General features: G+C 36.4%; 1 protein-coding gene across 1 annotated transcript; it reads left to right on the forward strand.

Moving 5' to 3' along the window:
• The first annotated feature begins 14,166 nt into the window (after positions 1-14,166).
• LOC129511855 (olfactory receptor 4P4-like) lies at positions 14,167-15,093 on the forward strand. Its single transcript, XM_055328989.1, has one exon. It carries the CDS (start codon positions 14,167-14,169, stop codon positions 15,091-15,093), a length of 927 nt encoding a protein of 308 aa, XP_055184964.1.
• The last annotated feature ends 4,695 nt before the right edge of the window (positions 15,094-19,788 follow it).

Here is a 19,788-nt window from a genome sequence, read left to right on the forward strand (position 1 = left end):
AAACTGCATTTATGCAGTGAAGAGGGATATCACCCTTTGTTATCATCCATCATCATCACAGTATTGAAATACGTGATCACTAAGAATCTTTCTGAGTTCAGTTTGTTTTCTTATTTGTATTTTTATCCATATAGAAAATTTAACATGAGTATTTTTATTTTGTGCTTATTTTTATTTACAAATTACTAAATTATGTTAAAATTATGAAATCTGTATTAACTTTCTTGTACCAGGAACCTCAGAACTTCTTAGCTTGAGGAGTACCTGACTGGCTCAGTTGGTAGAGCGTGTGACTCTTGATCTCAGAGCTGAGTTCAAGCCCCATGTTCGGTGTGGAGTCTACCTAAAATAAAAATTTAAAAAGAAACAAAGAACTTAGCTTGGAAAAAAAAAGATCATCTATTTCTCTGCACTGCTTGGGAATCAAATACTGTGAATTCCACAATGAACACTAGCGACATATATATATATACACACATATATATTTTTTCAGATTCAGAATTTATTCATCTCAAGCAGTTTATCATTGATAATAGCTGCTGATTTTCCTCTTGCAATGGTCACACTTTAGTAAATCTCAGTTGGCAGAGTTTTATTTGAAGTCCTCTTTAATTTCAAGACAAGGCATATATGAAAAGGGCAGCATGTTGGATCTAGTTTAGGTACCTCCTCAGAAACACTATCCAACATGTCTTCTGGACATGCTTCCAATATGGAGTTCCCAAGGCTGCTGTCACCATGTCTCTTGCCAACAGAGATTATGATCTAATTCCAGTTCAGAATTTTTTAATAAAGATAGTGGAACTGCAAAGGTGATAGAACATGCAACTTCACCAGGATTTTCTTGCTGAAGTCAGAATTTTGATACAGAGTAGGACTCTGATATCTAAAGGAGACACATTTGTGTGAGGAAGAGGGAGAACTCTGAACTCACAGATGATCTTACATCTTCTTGGTTGTCATAAGTAGCTCCATCTCCCTTGAAAGAGGACAATAACAGTCTTCCCTTGCTTAGACACCTTGTGATTACCTCATTTGAACAAGTCAGACAATGATATTTGGTTTTCTCATGAGCTTCCTCCTATACCCTTCATTGCTTCCAAACATCTAACTAGGTACAAGTCACAGGGAAGGCCAAGCAGGAAAGTCCAGTCTTGCTCTAGGAGGATATGTCATACATAAGAGAATCAGGAATCTATGGCCACTACGTACAAGTGTGACCTAGGGGAACACTTCCTATTGGGGGGGTGTTATTACAGTGTAGTAGAATAGAAGTTTAGAGTTCTATCCCAAATGGCTTTTTCTGCAGACCTATGTCACTGGAGATGCCTCATCAAATAACTATGTTGTTCACTCTACTCACAGAACTATTAGATCTTTTGAATAGAACTATAAGACAGAGCTACCAAAAGTATGAAAGACCTCATAGTGCTTTTTATTTTAATCTTAGGTATTAGCATGTCCTCAAATTCTGTTTTATTCGTGGATGTGTTAGCTTAGGAGTGAATATGATTTAAACTCAATTCATACTCAGAGAGTCCTAAAGTAAATTGCTTAAAGAAATTAGATCCCAAAGATTCTAGGTAGAAAAATATGCTCTCAGGAAGTCATCAGTGTGTCCATATTCAAATGGAGATAAAATAAGCCCAACTAACAGAATCATAGCTTGACATGACAACTGAGGATGAATATAGGGTGTATATGTATGCATGTATATATTATTTTTAATTTTTTCTTTTTAGCATTCTTAGAATCTTCTTTATTAAATTTTTAAAAAGATTTCTATTTATTTGATAGAGAGCACACATGCAGGGGGAGTGGTAGAGGGAGAAGCAGACTCTCCATTGAGCAGAGAGCCTGACATGGGGCTCAATCCTAGCACCCTGGGATCATGATCTGAGCTGAAGACAGACGCTTAACCAACTGAACCACCCAGGGGCCCCAGAAACATCTTTATTACAAATGCTTTTAAACACTTCTCCTGTATTGAAGAATGGAATAACTTCCATTTATTGATGTTACACAGTTCTCAATGCAACTTGCAAGTTCTTATTTTTTTGATGACACTCATATTACAATATATTAATGTATCAAATAAACATGTTGTACACCATAAATTTACATAAGATATTTCCATTTTTTAAAAAGCAGACGTTCTTTTTAAAAGGGCTACATTGAAGAGAAATTTCGATTTAAAATTTGGAGGAACTGGGATCCCTGGGTGGCGCAGCGGTTTGGCGCCTGCCTTTGGCCCAGGGCGCGATCCTGGAGACCCGGGATCGAATCCCACTTCGGGCTCCCGGTGCATGGAGCCTGCTTCTCCCTCTGCCTATGTCTCTGCCTCTCTCTCTCTCTCTCTCTCTCTCTGTGACTATCATAAATAAATAAAAAAATTAAAATTTGGAGGAACTAAGGCAACCTTGGTGGGGAGTGAAAAACAATCACATTGAGATTTCCTTAATAAAAATTTACTGACTTTAAATAATGTTGCCTACTGTTGTACATAATTTTTTAAAAAACTTTTTACATTTAAAAAATGCAGATGTCTGAAGTAGATTTTTTTTTTTTGACGTGAGGCACTTACCTAGGATTTAAAATTTGACGTTAGGGGTTGAATTGTGTCCTCTAAGAAAAGAATAGTCCCTAGTACTTTAGAACGTGACCTTATTTAAGAATAGTGTATCTGACAATTGACTTTTGATTGCAATGTAATGTACTAACATTAAGTTCTGATGGTTGAGACATCCATTTCAAAGACATCTCCTGTGCAGTGAACACAATGCCAACTACACAATTAGATGAGGAGCCAGACTGCCCCACTCATGAAGTCCCCTTTCTGGAAAGCTCTAGGTGACCTATAACGGACTATTTGAGTGACCCTGTGTTTTTCTTCCTGTACTTTAATCCCACTCCTATGTTTTAAATTCATTAGTAGGATCATGCCCTGGGCCAAAAGCAGTGCTAAACCCCTGAGCCACCCAGGCTGGCTGCCCAGTACCCCACTCTTGACCTCAATAAAGGCAGAACCTCAGAATGGCAAGCTCCTTCTGTCTCTCCCTGTCTCTAACTGTGGCCAACTGGGTGGCCCCAGGTGTGTCACGTACCTTTTATGACTTGTGAATAATAAACCTTGTTTTGTCAAAGTGCTCACCTAATTCTTTCACTTGAGGAAAGGAGGAGAAACTGAGAAAAAACACAGGCCTTTCTTTGGGGTCTTAGAATTGCAATTTTGGGAGCATAAATTTTGGAGTAAACAAGAAAAGTGTCCTGCTCATGTGGGGAAAGCAAGGGTTTTTTTATGAGAAGGAAGAAAGGTATAATCAGATGATTTAGATTAAGTAAAAGAGAAGAAAATTTAATTTGGTACTGACAGATGAAGCCACTGCTGATTACTATTGTTTCTTTTTTCTTTTTTAAGAGACAGAGTTTGGAGATGGGGCAATCAGAGGAAGAGAGAGGGAGTCCTGAGTATTCTCCACACCCAGTGCAGGGCTGGATCTCAGGACCTTGAGATCATGACTGAGCAGAAATCAAGAGTCTGATGCCTAACTGACTAAGCTACCCAGGCATTTGCTTTTGATTACCATCTAATTGATTATTCTACTGATGCTGTCAAGCAAAACTGTTCTTGGTTTGCAGTATTTAACTCTTCTGTCCTCATAAAGTTCTTATCAGTAGTTTTATGGTCCTAATGACAGTTGCTTTGTTGGATTTTTTGAGAAATTTCTTGAAAAATTAGCACTGCTCTGGCAAAGTTCAAGAATTCATTCATTAGAAAGGAAAATGGAGCTTCAAAATGGAGTCCCTTGTCTCCAGAAATTTTCTAGCTGGCAGTTAGCAGGAAGGCAGGTAGAGAGGGTTGACTTTCAGCACCCAGATGTCTTTGCATGTGGCCCCTTTGTCTTCAAAGCTAGGAATGGGAAATTTTATTCTAATTGTACTTTGAATCTTTGTATTCTTTTGTTACCAATCAGGAAAAAAAGTTTCTTTCTTTCTTTTTCTTTCTTTCTTTCTTTCTTTCTTTCTTTCTTTCTTTCTTTCTTTTTTCTTTCTTTCATTTAAATTCTATTAGCCAACATACAGCACATTTAACTCGGAGTCATCATATATCAGTAACCTTAATTACATTTAGAAATCCCTTTGGACATGTAATTCTGCAAATGACATTTAAAAATATTTTATTTATTTATTCATGAAAGACACAGAAAGAGAGGCAGAGACATAGACAGAGGGAGAAGCAAGTTCGATGCAGGGAGCCCGATGTAGGACTCGATCCCAGGAGTACGGGATCACACCCTGAGCCAAAGGCAGATGCTCAACCACTGAACCACCTAGGTGCGCCTACATTTAACATTTAACATATGATATATTATCACAGTTCCCGTCCCAGGGACTACGGCAGGAAATCCTGAGGGGCATTTTGGAATTATGTCTACCACAGTGTTAAAGAAGTTTTGAAAAATTATGGCTTTAACCCCAAAATGGAGAATGTGCAACTCAGTGTTTCTAAAATGAGGATAGCTTTATCTCTATTAAATATGCCACCTTTGCATCCCATTCCAAATGTTATCCATGAGGAAAATACAACATTCCCTTAGGTGTGGAGTAGTCTTAGAGGAAGTAGAAGTAATATTTTATATTTACTTAATCATTGAATCCAACTAAATATATGATCTTCATCATGTATCTTATACAATTAACTCAGCTATAAAAAATTGTCTACATAAATGGACATATCGATGCCATGGATGAGGGCCTGGAGTGGGGAACTGACATTTCAGGATGACAGAGTTTTGCACAGTGACCTATTGTCTGATCTTGTCCTTAATTGTCAGTGACTTCTGTCTACAGATTGTGATCTGAATGGAAGGGAGAAGAAATGTGTGGGAACTATCAGAAAGGGAGACAGAACCTAAAGACTCGTAACTCTGGGAAATGAACCAGGGGTGGTGGAAGGGGAGGAGGGCGGGGTGTGGGGGTGAATGGGTGGCGGGCACTGAGGGAGACACTTGACGATATGAGCACTGGGTGTTATTCCAATGTTGGTAAATTGAACACCAATAAAAAATTAATTTATTGAATGGTTTGTCCTGTAGATATTTCCAAGTTTCTTTGTAAATTGTATCAGAAAGTTTCTAATAATAATAATAAATAATAGCAGTAATACTAATTCTAATAATAATAGTGACTAAGTATTACTGATGTACAAAATAATTGTACTTATAGGTAAAGAATCTAAATTTCAATGAGTTAAGTGTCTTACTCAAAGTCACATAGCTGGTAAAAGGTACACCTGGGATTCAAATCCAGACCCTTTGGGTTCAGTGACTGAGGTGGTAAACATGAAATCATCCTGGACATCTGGCAAACGTATGTCATATAAAGTTGCTTCTCCTTCTAAATACTTAAGATGCATATCGAATTAGGTTTTGATGCCATTGTTATGGTGCATCCTTCAGCCATCTTTCTTTTTTCATTCACATGCACACATGCATGCCCACACACAAAAAATAATCAGTCTTCCTTGCAGTGTTTCTGACATCAAAAACACAAAAATTAAATTGCTTAGGTAGTGAAATAGAACTATAAGTGTAATTCAATAAAAACTGAAAACCAAATCCTTTAAATTTTATGTTACTTCACCATCATCAATTAATCAAAACTATAAAAAATATCTTAGCAATTTATTTTGTTGCTTTTGAGGTTCTACTATGAGTGGAATGTATATGCTGGGAAAAAAATGTATCCAAAGTCACAATTCAGAATTTAAGGGTAATTTTGAAATATTTAGTACATTATATTATTATTTTAGTAAAAATCTATATATACTTATTAAGTGCTTACTCTGTGTGAAGTGTGATAGTACTTGTCACAGTCATTGTAGGATCAGTAAAGTATCTTAGCCAGGGTCAAATTCTACTGTACTAGTTACTAGCTGCCTAGTCTTGTCAATTATTTCCTTGTGTCTCTGTGGAAATATTAATCATATCATCGCATGGGGTCATTATGTGCATTACATTTTAAAACTCCCTTTAAAGTCCTTAGCACAATTACTGGCACATCGTAATGACTTTTCAATGACTTCTGTTACACTGGTCATCATTAAAATTTAAATGAGAAACAATAGACCTAATTTTCATTGAGTTAGTCTGTTAAGAAGATGAGAGAAGAATACCAATATTTAAAAAATAGACACAAAACCCCACAAAACAAAACAAAAAACCTTTGGACAATCTATGAAGTGGGATTCAAACAATCTGGTGAAATCAGGTATTGGGAATGTAATGGGATGACTTGGAGCATGGAATTAGGTTTCAGAAAGGTGATATAATGAAGATGAGCCTTGTGGGAATGGGGACATTTAAGTTTGACCTTAAGTATTTTAAGCAAAAGCCCAATACCTTCAATATTAATAAATCATTAGCCTTGGTAATGGAAGCAATGAAAGACCCTTCATAAATGTAATGAATGCATTAGGGTTTATTCCTAGTGTAGAAAGTAATAAGACATTTCAAAAACTTTTTGGTCACTGACCATAAAACCTACATTTGATGATTAATATCATACATATATTTTAAAGATTATTTATTTATTTATTCATAGAGACTCACACACACACAGAGGCAGAGACACAGGCAGAGGGAGAAGCAGGCACCATGCAGAGAGCCTGACGTGGGACTTGATCCCGCGTCTCCAGGATCATACCCTAGGCTGCAGGCGGCACTAAACCGCTGCGCCACCGGGGCTGCCCAGTATCATATATTTGAAGCAATCTAAAACAAATCTATTTTAAAAAGCACATTTGAAAAAACAAAAGCAATAGCAAATTAAAATCACCAGAGTTTATTTTTACTAGCCTTGTCCAAGAATTCCTATAGGGATTGCCATTGACACTGCACCCACATGTTGGCAGTGCCTTGAAATACTCTTCCTGGCTGTTCCCTTGCAGCTTCTCCAACAGCCCCCAGACTCCAAGCATTTAGGGAAATAGACCTTTCTGCTCATTATTGCGCCAAAGGGAAAAAAGGCAAGAAAGAAAGACCCAAACGCAAATGTGATTTTCCTTCCAGTTTTATGGTACACTTCTCATTTCCTATTCTGAGTATACATAGTTAGTTTTTTAGATATATTTTGTAGTTTCAAGGTTTTATTTAAATTCCAGTTAGTTAACATATAATGTAGTATTACTTACATGAATAGAATTCAGTGATTTATTACATTTTAAATATAATTTGAAAACTACTTACCAAGTGTGAGACTTTTTTCATTACTTTTTTGTCCTAATAGATCTATTCATTCTTTTGATTTTGAAGATTCTTTTTCATTTATTGTCATGAGTTCAAGAAGACAATGATATTCCTTTAGATATTAACTGGAATCGGCTGATACTAAAAATGTGAGTTCTTATTTTTTTTTCTTTTCCATCTTTTCTTTATTCTTACCTTTTCTATTTTTGCATGCCTGAGTCTGTGGTATCTCTCTGAGCAGCTATAGAATCGTCATCTATCCTTATCCCCTTATTTTCTAAGGTAATTTTTTTTGCATGAATAATATTATAGAAATATATTTCCTTGATAATGATTTCTTTTATAATCTTTTAGGCTTCTAATTCGTGTAACAATTTAGCAGTTTAATAGGTGACAAAACAACTTTAAAATGTCTGTGTAATAAAAAATGAAGAGTGGGAATGCTATTTTGAAATCCTGATTTCAAACTTGAGAATGTTTAGCTGCCAGATCAGGAGGCTAAGAGAAATTGTGAAATGTTGTGTACTCTACTTTAGATAGAAAGCAATGATATAAAAATACCATAAAAGTTTGAGAAAAAAACAGATAATTGAATAAAATAGATGATAAAGTGAATAAAGATAGTAAGAAAATGCTTGAAAATTAATTGATAATTTTGATAAGCTGGTAAATGAGTCAGTAAATCACTCGGTTAAAAAAATTAGTTCTTTGCAGCTGGAAGGATCCACGAAAAGTGTAATTCCTAATTTTCTGGAGGAGAAATAGGTACCCAAAGAATTTGAGAAACTTTTTCCTAAATCACACGGTCCAGGACGTAGCAGATCAGGACAAGAACCTCTATTTCTTGCCTCGCTGTGCCATAGGTCTGTTCTACTGAACAATAATCCCTGATATTTGAAATGAAGAGGGATAGTATGGAAGAAAATTTCAGTGTTCACAGTTAGAGAAGTTTAAATTATGTGAGTGATGACTATTCATTTAACAAAGATAGATTAGATATATATTAAAATTTCAAAAACCTGCAGAAAACTACAAAGTGACCTAAGTAAAATAGTGGCATGAAATAATTGTTTGCTTGAAGTGTTTGATTCACTTATTCTAAACAGTAAGAGAAAGACTATATTTTGCAGGGTATTGGAGGTCTTCATGAATAAATTTTTACTTTGGTTTTAGTTCTCCCATCTATGAAAGGGGAAATCCTATTACCTACCCCAAGTCTTGGTCATTAGTCTGGTATTTTCGATAGTGGTGAATTGTCAAAATACTTTATGACTTCTGTAGAAATTTATATTCATTGGGATGTTAAACTCACTATTCCCAGAGCCCCCCTTGTCCTATGAATGGTGAAGCATTTATAGAATATTAGACATTTTTAAATTATAATGAGTTTATAATGCGTTAATACTTAGCTAATTTTCATGATGTATTAAATGCACATATCTGCACCTAATTTTTTTTAAGATTTTATTTATTCATGAGAGTCACACACAGAGAGGCAGAGACACAGGCAGAGGGAGAAGCAGGTTCCACGCAGGGAGCCCAATGTGAGACTCCGATTCCGGGTCTCCAGATCATGCCCTGAGCTGAAGGCAGGTGCTAAACCCCTAAGCCACCCAGGGATCCCTGTACCTAAATGTTTTATAGGAATATTTTAATCCGATTTTCACAATAATCCTATGTGGTTGGTCTTATTATTATCACTGTTTTGCAGATGAAAAAAAACAATGCTCAGAGGCTTTGTAACTTGCTTAAGATTATTTAAATTTAGTGGACCATATATTGGAATGCATTCAGCCAAATTCCAGCACTCTCTTCCACCAGGATGACCTGTCTCCTCTGAAAATAAAATTGCTAATTTTATTTTAGGAACTGAAGATTAGCCATTCAGTCTTGTGCCCTATGAAATATTTTCTGTGAGACTAAGGACACCAAGATGATCCTGAACATCAGGGGTTGGGTATTTTCCTCCCCTTTAAATGCCTTTTTAGAGGTTGTAGTAAGGCAGAGCAAACATCAGTGTCCTGACTGTCCCTTTTAGGATGCTGTCTGGTGTAGATTTTCTTCATGAACATGTTCCAGCAGAGATGAAAATTTTAGGTAATCAGAAGTTTTAAGTATGGTGACATTTCTAAGAAGTCCATACCTTTCAGAGCCTGTTAACCTTTTGCGTAGCACATCTTGATTATTTATCAATCTCTGTGGCAGATTTGCTGCTTCCTTCTGTTAAAACTAAAATAAGAGCTAAAGTTAGTTCATCAGGGGATCCCTGGGTGGCTCAGCGGTTTAGTGCCTACCTTTGGCCCAGGGTGAGATCCTGGAGCACCGGGATCTGGTCCCACGTCAGGGTCCTGGCATGGAGCCTGCTTCTCCCTCTGCCTGTGTCTCTGCCTCTCTCTGTCTCTCTCTCTATCTAAATAATAAATAAATAATAAATAAATAAATAAATAAATAAATAAATAATAAATCTTAAAAAAATAAAGTTAGTTCAGCAAAACAAGGAACCATGAAAAGTTAAAATTATGAGCTTGTGTCCGCAATAATAAGAGCTAGAGATTTGATGAATCACCTTGAAATTTCTTTAAATCCTATTAGGATTGCAAAAGTATAACTAGATGTGCTAGTGCTGATATAAAGACCAAATCCAGATATAGGTGTAAAAGAGATACAGATATTAGTGCGAAGGTAGATGCAGATATAAATGTGTTTCCTGTTTCCTTATATCAAATATCTCCTCATGAAAGAGTGTGGAAATTGGTTACATATGTGTCAGTATAGTTATATTTACATTTTTATTTTTATTTTTTTAAGACTTTTTTTATTTATGAGAGAGAAAGAGAGAGAGGCAGAGACACAGGCAGAGGAAGAAGCAGGCTCCATGCAGGGAAGCCTGACATGGGACTCGATCCTGGGTCTCCAGGATCATGCCCTGGGTTGAAGGCATCATTAAAACACTGAGCCACCCAGGCTGCCCAATATATTTACATTTTTAAATGACAATTGATGACATATGATGCTTGAGGAAGAGCATCTATGTCTAAACATGCTAAAGTCTTTGAGGAAACAATGCAGTAATTCGTGATAAGTTATTTGAGTTTACTGAATTACTTTTTATTCTGCTTAATTTCATTCCTTATGTGTTGTGTTCTTCTTAAACCATATTATAAAACGATGAATTTGAAATTAACTTTAAGTACAGAAGTAATAATGAAATATAATCTCTTTAATAAAGAAATTAAAACATTGTATAACACTAAAATCCCTTTTGGCCATCACCTTTATTTCGCAGAATTAAATCTTTCCTTCCACAGTTTTTCTATTAATTTATAAGTACAGAGGTTCTCACAGAAACTAAATGGCATTCTGTGACTGTGTTCTTTTTTTTTTTAGCATGCACATTATCATACGGTGATTATTTTTGTGTACTTCATTATGTTTTCCACACGAACGTATGTCTTAGTGATTGGTATCATGTTAGATGTCTCCTAGGTATCATCAAACTATTGCCTAGTTTTCCATAATGAGAACATACTACCCCTTATTTCTATTCTATTTTCAGGTTTTAGATCAATTCTCCTTTCCAAATTTGAATGAGTCTGTGAAGAATATCCTTTTGTATAGTTTCTTGGGTAGTTTTGCTGGGTCATTCATAAAAAGTTTTAATGAATACCTTTTAAAATTTTAGTTCTATGAAGTCGATGACTGAGAATATAATATCTCATTCCTGCATCTCCCTAATTTTAGTGAGGTTGAATATTTTTATATATTTTTGGGCAGTTGTGATTTCCTTTCTATGTATTGCCTTCCCAAAATGTTGCTCTTTTAGAAAATTGGGCTACTTATCTTTATGTGATAGATTCACAGGATTTATAAATATTTTTTCCCATTTTCTGCTTTTAAAAATATTTGGTTTATATGAAGTTTTGTCATATGGAAGATTTTAAAATAGATTTTATATTTTTATGAATTTGTTTTATGTTATTTGCTTTAAAAATGTTCCTACATAAGATATTAACCCATTCTAAATATTCTCAATTTTTTTCTTACTTTTTTTGGATACATTTGTATTTTTTCACCATCTGGATTATAATTTTTTGTGTCTTATGAGTGATTCTTTTTTCAGAGAGAGATTTAAAGTCCTCAGTTATTAAAATTCAAATCAATTTGATTTCCTGGAGTTTAAATCAATTTGAAATTTCAACTTAAATATGGAACAAATTGGTATCCCTGGGTGGCTCAGCGGGTTAGCGCCTGCCTTCCACCCAGGGCGTGATCCTGGAGACCCAGGATCGAGTCCTGCATCAGGCTCCCTGGAAGGAGCCTGCTTCTCCCTCTGCCTGTGTCTCTGCCTCTCTCTCTCTCTCTCTCTGCCTTTCATGAATAAATAAATAAAATCTTTAAAAAATATGGAACAAATTCCAATATATATGTATTAATTAATTAATTAATTTATGTTTTATATATTTTTATATTTACTTATTGACTGTCTTCAAGTCCAGCAATCTGTCTTTACCTACAACTTATTTTAAAGATTTATTTATTTATTCGTGATACAGTGAGAGAACACAGCAAGAGGGGCAGACACAGAGGGAGAGAGAATCTCAAGCAGACCCTGTGCTGAGTGTGGAGCCAAACTTGGGGCTTGATCTCATGACCTTAAGATCACAAGAGTTGGACACTTAACCGACTGAACCACCCAGAGGCCTCTACCTACAACTTTTTAATTGCTATAACTTTATAGTATATTTCAATTCTGAAAGATATGTCTATCCTCTTTGATCTTCCTTTGAAAAAGTTAGATTAGCTACTCTGGCTATTCTTTCTAAATTTTAGAATCAGATTTTGATGAAAAATGTCAGAATTTTTGTTTTAATTATTGAATGTATTAAACGGGAAGAATTGACATCTTTCTTATATTGATCCTCCCTAGCCATAAACATGGTATAATCTTTTAATTCGTTACAATATATTTTTAATCTTGTAATACAATTCTATATTCAATGAGGGAATTCTGTTTTTAAGGACAGAATAGGGACGCCTGGGTGGCTTAGCGGTTGAGCGTCTGCCTTTGACTTAGGGCGTGTTCCTGGAGTCCCGGGATCAAGTCCCACATCAGGCTTCCTGCATGGAGCCTGCTTCTCCCTCTGCCTATGTCTCTGTCTCTCCCTCTGTGTCTCTCATGGATAAATAAATAAAATCTTTTTAAAAAAAGGACAGAATAAACTGATAAGAACAGATACTACACTTGATCTTAGCCAAAATCGGAGAAGGACAAACAGTGTATGTTCTCACTCATTTGGGGAATATGAATAATAGTGAAGGGGAATATAAGGGAAGGGAGAAGAAATGTGTGGGAGATATCAGAAAGGGACACAGAACATAAAGGCTTCTAACTCTGGGAAATGAACTAGGGGTGGTGGAAGGGGAGGAGGGCGGGGGGTGGGGGTGAATGGGTGACGGGCACGGAGGGGGACACTTGACGGGATGAGCACTGGGTGTTATTCTGTATGTTGGTAAATTGAACACCAATAAAAATTAATTTATAAAATAAAAAAAAAGAATCTTTTCCCCCTACATATCCATTAAATGATGTCATCTTTTTTTAAAAAAAAAAAGGACAGAATAGATAACTCACAGATAAAGTAACATTGAACTGTTTATTTTAAACAAATAACACCATAGCCCAGAATCATTGCAACTGTTTTTATTTATGTGATATTTTTCAGAGATGTTTTTCAAGAAATTAGACCACAGGTTGTTAATTTGCGGTTCATGGATGGAATTCAAACTGAAAGTCCACAAACTCCATCAAATCCTATTAAAAATCTCTTTGTATGCCAAATGTACAATTTTCTTAAAGTAAAAAGTATTGTTCAATTGCTGTTATAACCCTTCAAAAACTGGCTGACACCTGTTAATCAGTCTGTAGCGTTTATGTTTTATAGAGCTGGGCATTGAGTTTAACAGTTTTGTGATACATTTTTTGCCAAAAGGAAGTAAGAGATATAGTTTAATATTTTGCACCAAAGCAATATGTTATTTTTAGTTAAAATATTTCAGGACTGGGGCCCATGAGCCTGTTAAGGAAAGAAAGTGCTTAAATTCAAAGAAATACAAGGTTTTAAAACAGATCTAGTGAAAAAGGATCTCTGGATGCAATTTGACCCTGCAGGGGTGCTGTCTTACTGGAAAGTGACAGAAAGTGGGACTAAGGGATGAAAATTCCTGGGTTAGACTGAAAAGTGAACTAGGAAATGAGGTCAATTCCAGGAAGCCACAAATATACTGGAACCTCATACAGTGGAGCAACTCTTCCCCAATGATCTGATCTTTGCTCAATGTTCAAAGAAAAGTGTTAAAGGCACTCTATTAAATTGTCGCTTAGAGATCTAATATTTAAAATGACGAACTCACTAATGATTAATGATGCTACTGAATTTTCAAGGTTCAGCACAGATTTAGTTCCTGGGAAGGACTGAGAATGATAAGACTGCCCTTGAAGAAGAGATAGCCTCAATACTGTTTATACATAGCAGAGATTCAAAAATTACTCTTAAGGTATACTACTGAACTCACATCTCAAAATTAACCTAAAAAAGAACATTTCATCTTCTAATTATTCGTCCTGTTGTTCATAGTAAGAATGAGACTTTGGGATGTATTATATTTTCAATTAATTATTTGTGCTTTTATTATTAGCATATGGCTACTCTAATGAAATATATCTACTTGTTGATAGATTGTAGGTATTTTGTATACTGCTGCACCCTTAGCATTAATTTTGGTGTTTGCATCATAATAAACAAACAACAGATATTTATCACAGAAATGAATGACTTTTAAAATAAATCAATAATTTTAATGAGTTGGGTGTTTCCAGTATGGTAACTTTCCCCTCTACATAATCAGACCCACAGAAGCAATGGGACATGAAAACATCACAGAATTTATTCTCTTGGGACTTTTTAGTGATGAAGATGCGAAGGCCGCCTGCTTTGTGCTGTTCGTACTTTGCTACATTGCAATTCTCTTAGGAAACTTGCTCGTTCTTCTCACAATCAGGGGCAGCCGCCTCCGTGAACAGCCCATGTACTTTTTCCTGAGCTACCTATCTTTCATGGATGTCTGCTTCACTTCCACAGTGGCCCCCAAACTGATCACAGACCTACTGGCCCAGCAGAAGACCATCTCCTACAATGGCTGCATGGCCCAGATGTTTTATGCCCATTTTTTTGGTGCCACTGAGATCTTCATCTTGGTGGCCATGGCCTATGACCGATATGCAGCCATCTGCAGACCCCTTCACTATATGGTCATCATGAGCAGACAGGTGTGCTATGTCCTTGTAATGGCCTCAATTCTCGGAGCATTTACCCATTCAATCATGCAAGTATTGATTATTACTGAACTTCCCTTCTGTGGCCCCAATCAGTTAGACCACTATTTCTGTGATGTTTTCCCCTTGCTGAAGCTGGCCTGCATGGATACTAGCTTGTTGGTTATTGTGATCATTACTACCACAGGAGTGCTGTCCATTTTGACCTTTGTTGCCTTGGTAATTTCTTACATCATCATCCTGTCTACCCTGAGGACCTACTCATCCCAGGGCTGCCGCAGAGCCCTCTCTACCTGTGGCTCACATATCACTGTTGTGTTCATGTTCTTCTTGCCTCTCATTTTCACATATGTCCCCATGGCTGATTCCGTCAGTAATGACAAAGTGTTTGCCCTATTTTATACCATGATTGCCCCCATGTTCAACCCTCTCATCTACACATTGAGAAACACAGACATGAAGAATGCCATGAGGAAAATGTGGTGCCGGGATGCACGGTTTGAAGGGAAATGAAGTCCCTGGTGTTCAAACCATCCTCTGGATCACCTTCTATCCACAGCATCCTAATGTCAGCAAATATGGCAGGTACAGACGGGTGGTGTGTTGTCATCAAAAGTTGCAAGACTTGAAGAGAGAGGGCCCTTAACCACCTTCTTTCTGTTACTTTGGTTTTCTGAACCTATGTAAAGGGGATGAATCACATGACCTCCATGTCCCTGCCAGCTTTAACATTCTGGAGCTTATGTCTGGCATTTTGGAACATTCTGTCCATCATGATCCCAGACATAGTGGACATATAGCACTATTATCAGGGCACACTATAAAGACTGCGAGGTCTGACAGTTATGTCTTGCTTTAGGAAACAGATTTTTGACTGAGACACCACTTACAAAGACAGAGAGGTCTTAAGCACTCCATTTTTTACTGGTGTCCATTGCAGTAGAAGAATCAGGCAATGCCCCCAAATTTGCTAGTGTTATTGTATATTTTAACCCTTTACATAAACAGATAATTCTTGTCAAATAACGGAATGCAGGTGAATGGAATACACTATTCCCACTGTCGTTATTGTAATTAATTCTTAGTACCCTAATGATGGTGTATTCCAGGAATTAGAAGTTTCAAATTAGATAATGAACACCACTCTTCAATCCTTTGAATGTAAATCCATGACCTCATTTTAAAATAACCTCATTTTAAAATCCTTCATGAATGTGCAAATTGATGCTTTTTGTAAATGTGCAATGTGGAAAATCTCCCATTCTCTAAAAGACCCTGAGCTTAAGAAGCCACACAGCTGAGTGTTGCCTGGGTGGCTCAGTTGGTTAAGTATCTGACTTTAGCTCAGGTCATGATTTCAAGATGCTGGAATTGAGCTCTGCACTGCATCAGGCTCCCAGCTCAGTGGGGAGCTGGCTTGATCCTCTGCTCTTACCTCCCCCTCCCAATAAGTAAATAAAATATTTTTTTTAAAAAAAGGGTAGCTACATAGCTGAAGACATAGATGTCCCTGGGGTACATTCTGTAGATCCTCACTGTCCTTAATGCAAATGACATATTTTGACATTTTTCTTCTACCATTTGTGCGATGCAAATCTGTCTAACTTTGACTCAGGCAGTCCCTTATACTAGTGAGAAACAGAGAGTGTTAGTTTGAGAAGCAGATGCAACTCACTGAAAACTGGAGTATAGGCCAAGAACAACTTCGGTGCATTGAGGTGTTTCCAGTTTATACAAGAATTCTCAAGTTTTGTGAATTGAAAGGGGCCTCTGACATCATCTAGAGCCATCCAAGCATGACAAGAAAAACCAAGGCTCAGAGAATCGGTTCACCAAATTTTCAAATATGAGAGGCCCAGACTTGTTATTTTCTGGTGCTCCATTCTCTTCAGTACAGTCCCCGAAAAGAAACTGAATTGTATTTACTTCAAGTATTCCTGTCCTTTGTGCACCAGAAATCTGTTGTGTTTCTTTTGTTTTGTTTTGGATTACAGTTGATACCCAATGTTGCTTTAGTTTCAGGTGTACAGCATAATAATTCTACCAGTCTCTATGTTTTGCTGTGCTCACCACAAGTGTAGCTACCACCTGTCCCCTTGCACTGCTACTATAATACCAATACACAACATTCACTATGCTATGCCTTTTACTCCTGCGACTTATTCATTCCATAACCAGAGGCCTGTTCTTCCACTTCCCTCACCCATTTTGCCTGACTCCACTCCACCTACCTTCCCTCTGGCAACCATGGGCTTGTTCTCTTTATTTATGGGTCTGAAGGAATCTGGCTTTTAAGGTGAGGAGTACATTTAAAGGAATTAGGCATAGTTGATGATGATTTCAGCAATAGTTTTTCATTCCCCAAAAGACCTTGACATGGGTACTGTCTGCAAATTAAAGAACTTAGAACATAATGGGAGGCAGAAAAATAATGAAGTATATTGAAAAGGAGGTAAGAAAGACAATAGCAGATTAAGTCAGGATTCTTGTTTTGATGTTGATCTGGTGGCAGTTATGTCCTGAAAAAAAAATGTCTATATCTGTATGGGCTTTTGCCTTATTCTGGTGCTTATTTTTAATAAGCCTGTTACTGATGCATATACAGGCTACATTCTCTGATAATGAATTAAATCTGCTCACTGTGACAATTTTGCTGTTTGGTTTTACCCCAAAGAAGACAGGCCTTTCAGATGTCCATGTGAACCTGGCTGTTATTTATCTTTTGTTAACATTCTTCTCATAATTTATCAAGTGAGGGGTGGAAAGGAACCTACCGAAGAATAATAAATATGTCATTTTTTTCCTGTGTGTTATCCATGGTTGAAATAGTGAAAGGGAAGTTGGATGTATATTTAGGTTAGAATTTGTCCCTTATGTATATAATCAAGGTTATGTGCTGTCCCTCATATCCATTCTCTCTTGCTTGGCCTTTTATACTGCTCCTTTCAAGTTATCTTACACTAAACATACTGGAGGTGTTATTAGCTCAAGACTAGGCCTTCAAATCCCCACTTCTACAGTTTGACCATGCTATTCTTGGATCAGTCAACTCAATAATGTTGTGTAAACAAGCCTTTGGAATATTTGTAGCTTATACAACAAGCATTTAGTTTTTGCTCATGTGTCTTTGCAAAAGGTGGGGTGTAGCTTATCTAGGGTAGGTTCAGGTATACCTCATGAAGCTCTATTTTTATTAGGCATAAAAGAGAAATGTTATCTTAATCTTTGTTAGAATGAAAATTTATATTCTGTACATGTGATGTTTGACATTACCCTTGACTTATGGAAGTTCGGCTTTGTCTGTCTCTCTTCATATTGTGGTGCACTTCTCTGGTGGATTTTTAAATACTAGAATGTAAAATAGGACATATTTTGAAGATTTGAATTAAGTAATGAAGTTTGCATTATACCTCGGAACAAAACTGGTCACTACGAAAGAAATGGATATATTGAAACACTGTCAAAGTGAGGTACTCCCACAAAGTTATTATAAAAATGATAAATTCTAGATCCTCTGACATATGACAAATCTTTTAATTTCCAGGATATGTTAAAATGAAAAAAGGGATTACATATGGAGGAAGATGAGAATACCTTACATATTAAACTAAGCAGTGCAAGAAACCATGTTTAAGAATGTTTTGCTACTCCTAAGGACAGAAGTATAAACACTAGTTGGAAGATAAAAGGAGATACATTTTTATTTTCTACTGTGAAACAGACTAATTTATCTACCTGGAAAATCAGAAGGGTTGCCATTTATTTCAATCAATGAAGGCTTTAAACAAAGTCAATCTGTCATCTTATAACAGCAAGGTTGAAAAACTACAAAAAATATAAAACTCCAGTGGTTGGCAGGCAAGGCTGTGATCATATGTCTATGAAATAAAATGGTATAAACCAGAATCACCCCTACTGAAACTGGGGAGAGTCTAATGAAAGAAATGATCTTTTTCCAAGGAACCAAGAATAAACCATGTGAGCACCTCTGATTGGGATTGACTCTGAGGACCTTTTGTGAACAAGAGTAAATGTAGAAAGTCATTGATAGAAATCTAAATACCATTTGCTATGTCCTTCTTCTTAGCGTCTGAGAGTAATAAATCTGTAAGTTTTTATCTTCTAAGGGATGTCAGATGTTCAATAAAATGAATATCCCTTGGGGATCCCTGGGTGGCTCAGCAGTTTAGTGCCTGCCTTCAGCCCAGGGCATGATCCTGGAGTCTCAGGATTGAGTCCCACATTGGGCTCCCTGCATGAGCCTGCTTCTCCCTCTGCCTGCTTCTCCCTCTGCCTATGTCTCTGCCTCTCTCTATCTGTGTCTCTCATCAATAAATAAATAAAACCTTTAAAAAACAAAAAAGAATGCATATCCCTCACTAGTCAAGATTTTAGTTCAAAGGCATGACTAAAAGAGTGTTGTGGAGGAAATTTACAAATGGTTAATATTCATTTATTGCACTCTTTTCTAAATTTAGTTCAAATTTAGTTCCTTTGCATCAGTTAGTAGAATAGACAGGGGCATATATTTAAAGGTGTGGCTCCTAGGATTTCATTGACTCAGAGTTCCCCTGTGCTCTAAGAATATCAAGTATCATCTACTCCCAGTATTTCCAAATTGAAGTGCTCAGATGTGCCACTGTCTGTATAGCAATTACAAGATGAGCTTATTAAAATATGGATTTTTGAATGTCCCTTAACTATGGCCTAATAATTTGGAACCTCATAACACAGACACTTTATCTCTTCAAAATTTTCTTCAAATGACTCCCGAGATCAAACAAACTAGAGAAGCACTGATCTAGTCATCATTAAAAACTGAGCAAGTGGAAGTCCATTGAGATTCCAAGGTAGGACAATAAACATGATTTTGTGTGTTTCCAGGGCCAAAGTTTCTTAATTTTAACGTCTATTCCAGATATGGTACTGTCTTTGGTCTTTCTTATCTTTATCTATGTGAATGCATCAACAGCATAGATAATCTTTTTCTTTCTTTATTTTATTTTTTATTTTATTTTTTTCAGAGATGATCTTTTTAAAGACTATGTACAGATCTTAATGTAATGTGCACACACACACATACACACTCTACCATAAACACTTACCCAGGTACAGGCAGTAACAGAATAATTAGATCTTTGAAAAAGACAAGGAAGTAATAAGAAGAATAATCAGTGATGTGTTCATTTGTTATAGAAAAATAAAGCT

The sequence above is a fragment of the Nyctereutes procyonoides genome, unplaced genomic scaffold (assembly GCF_905146905.1).
Source record: "Nyctereutes procyonoides isolate TBG_1078 unplaced genomic scaffold, NYPRO_anot_genome, whole genome shotgun sequence".
NCBI classification, from domain to species: domain Eukaryota; kingdom Metazoa; phylum Chordata; class Mammalia; order Carnivora; family Canidae; genus Nyctereutes; species Nyctereutes procyonoides.

Excerpts from the sequence above, each read along its gene's own strand:
- LOC129511855 (XM_055328989.1), top strand. The coding sequence starts at position 14,167 with ATGGGACATGAAAACATCACAGAATTTATTCTCTTGGGACTTTTTAGT.